This window comes from Poecilia formosa, unplaced genomic scaffold (assembly GCF_000485575.1).
Source record: "Poecilia formosa unplaced genomic scaffold, Poecilia_formosa-5.1.2 Scaffold1200, whole genome shotgun sequence".
Taxonomy (NCBI): Eukaryota; Metazoa; Chordata; class Actinopteri; order Cyprinodontiformes; family Poeciliidae; genus Poecilia; species Poecilia formosa.
This window is the reverse complement of record NW_006801139.1, coordinates 9,232-11,703: the sequence shown is the minus strand read 5'-3', so window position 1 is coordinate 11,703 and position 2,472 is coordinate 9,232. Positions and strand designations below refer to the sequence as shown.

The 2,472-nt window shown below is 39.4% G+C and overlaps 1 protein-coding gene across 1 annotated transcript; it reads right to left on the bottom strand.

Moving 5' to 3' along the window:
* Nucleotides 1-441: 441 nt before the first annotated feature.
* On the bottom strand, nt 442-2,466 carry LOC107835194 (semaphorin-4D-like). Its single transcript, XM_016667513.1, has 3 exons — nt 2,420-2,466; nt 820-970; nt 442-744 (listed from the first exon to the last, which is right to left on the bottom strand). Exons 2-3 carry the CDS (start codon nt 886-888, stop codon nt 514-516), a joined length of 300 nt encoding a protein of 99 aa, XP_016522999.1. The 5' UTR covers nt 889-970; nt 2,420-2,466; the 3' UTR covers nt 442-513.
* Between the last annotated feature and the right edge of the window lie 6 nt (nt 2,467-2,472).

Genomic DNA, 2,472 nt, shown 5'->3' with positions numbered 1-2,472 from the left:
TAAATATTAACCTTTCTAAGTAAGTATTTAGTTAGCCTCCTAAATAGCTAGCAAGCTAAATATTTAGCTTAACAAATATTAAATTTCAAAAATACATTTTTAGGTTTAAACTAAATATTCTGCTTGTTCATAAAAATATTTAATTAAGAACTATTTATTTAGGTAAGTTAAATATTTAGTTCATGAACTTAATATTTAGCTATCTACTTAAAGACTTGATTTGCAAGCTACATATTTAGTTTGTGAATGAAATATCTAATTTGGAACTATGAGATTTTTGTATGAATAGCCTAATAAAAATATGTTTTTTCCCTCTATGACAGGCTAACTAAATCAAAGTATTATTGGTAAATGTTTTACAGTGTAAGTATACAAACAGTCCCACACACATCTCTCTTACATTCACAGTGAAACTGCATGTAGGTTTTGCCTGTTCATTGGCCAATACAGCCATTGTCCAGGCTGATCCTGCCAACAACGCCAAGATGGGTTAAGTCATCATGTATGATCCAGTTACTTACTGTTGCCAATAAGCATGATGATGTGCTGCTGTCCATCCAGAGAGGTTACTTTGTCAACAACGATTCTGGAGAACTGGGCTGTAGACCGGACCAGCAGGGGCCTCCCAGTGATCGGGGTCACCGCTTTCTCCATCAGGGGGTGCTTCCTCACAAACAGCAGGGTTACGTCTGGGAGGTCCTTAGAGGTTCTCACACCTTTGGCTCGCATTTCATCATTAATACACTGATAATACAGATCAGAGATCACATGAGGTGGATCATTTCTTTACTACCATCTTAGTTTGGGTTTCATGCTTACCGAACCAGGGTACGGGCTAAACACTGTTCCTGTGTACCTCGTCCAGCTGCCAGAATCAGTAAAGGTCATAAAGTTCCCTCTGAAAACTTGCTGGATGTCTGACACCTTGTAGGCGCAGACAGCAGATTGACTGCAGGAACTGGACGGCTTCCTGCAAATTAAGTCCTGTTACGACCAGGTCCAATAAAACATTAACTTGTAGCACTGGGGCGACTACCACATCAGAACAAAGTATGTCAGTGCTTACCCAGTTCACACAGAAACCTACCCTGAACTCTAGAGATCTCCCATCATCTACTCCGTTCCACCCCTCACTTACAGGTGTGGTATGCATGAGCTAAAACAGATTGTTCCCAAGTGGGAAATATTTAAAACAGCAGCCAATCTTCCTGTTTGGCTGCTGAATTTGCAGGATGTCCTAACAAATACATATAAAGGTCTGAATTTGTAATATCCAGACACACACCATGCAACGCACCATGCAGCCCTCCTGCTAAACTTTATGGTGAAGAGAAGAAAATGCAGTTTTCAACTTTATCAGCATTCTCTCTGAAGCTAAACACAGGCCAGAGATTTACAAGGAAGAATCCCTACAACTGACATTGAATCTAACACTTAATATGTAACTTTGGTAAGAAGTACAATGCTATATGACGCATTACCAAACTGGGGATCCACTATATAACAAAGTAATATGAAGCCAAATGTGAGTCGATATGTTCAACATCTGAAGAGTGGATCAAACTGAGACATTAACAGAACATTGATCCCAAACACAGCAGTCAAACTGCAACAGAAATGCTGAGAAAAAAGAATCAGCATGAAAAACTGGATGCTGCTTCTCCATGTTTGGTTCTGGTTCTATATGCTGTGCGGACCAGACCAGGTCTGGGAGATTGATACGACAATATCAAGTTTTTAACATATTTTAGTGCTAAGCCATTCAGTGATTTATAAAATAGCAACAGTATTTTGAAGTCTGTTCCCTGAGCTACAGGGAGCCGTTGTAGGACTTTAAAACTGGTGTTATGTGCTCCATTTTCCTGGTTTCAGTGAGAACGCCAGCAGCAGCGTTCTGGATCAGCTGCAGCTGGAGGATACTTTTTTTTAGACAGACTTCTGAAGATGCTGTTGAAGTAATCGATGCCACTAAAGACAAATGCATGAATGAGTTTCAGTCGAACTTACTGGAAAATTAGCCCTTAAATCCTGGAAATATTCTTCAGGTGATAGAAGGGCAACTTTGTAACTGTCTTTATGTGACTCTGAAGGTTCAGGTCAGAGTCCATCATTATACCAAGATTTCATCCTGATCTCTGATTTTCATTCATCAGTTAAGCTGCCTGCTGACTCTAGATCGTTCCTCATTATATCCAAAGATAATAACTTCAGGTTTGTTTCAGTCTGCTTTGCAGGGAACTTATGATGTAAAATTTACCTTTTGCATGTTTTTGCATTTCAACTCGAGTTTATGCTGCTTCTGGAAACATTTCAACTGCAAAGAAGCCATCCAGATTTCTTCTGGCAAAAAGTTAATGTTTTTGGATTCATGGAAAATGAACCGTTTCAACAACCTACGTACTGAAAATCTGACACTTACGGGATCAAGGTGAATGTTGCGTAGAAGATGCTGTCAGTCACGTTGTTTTCATC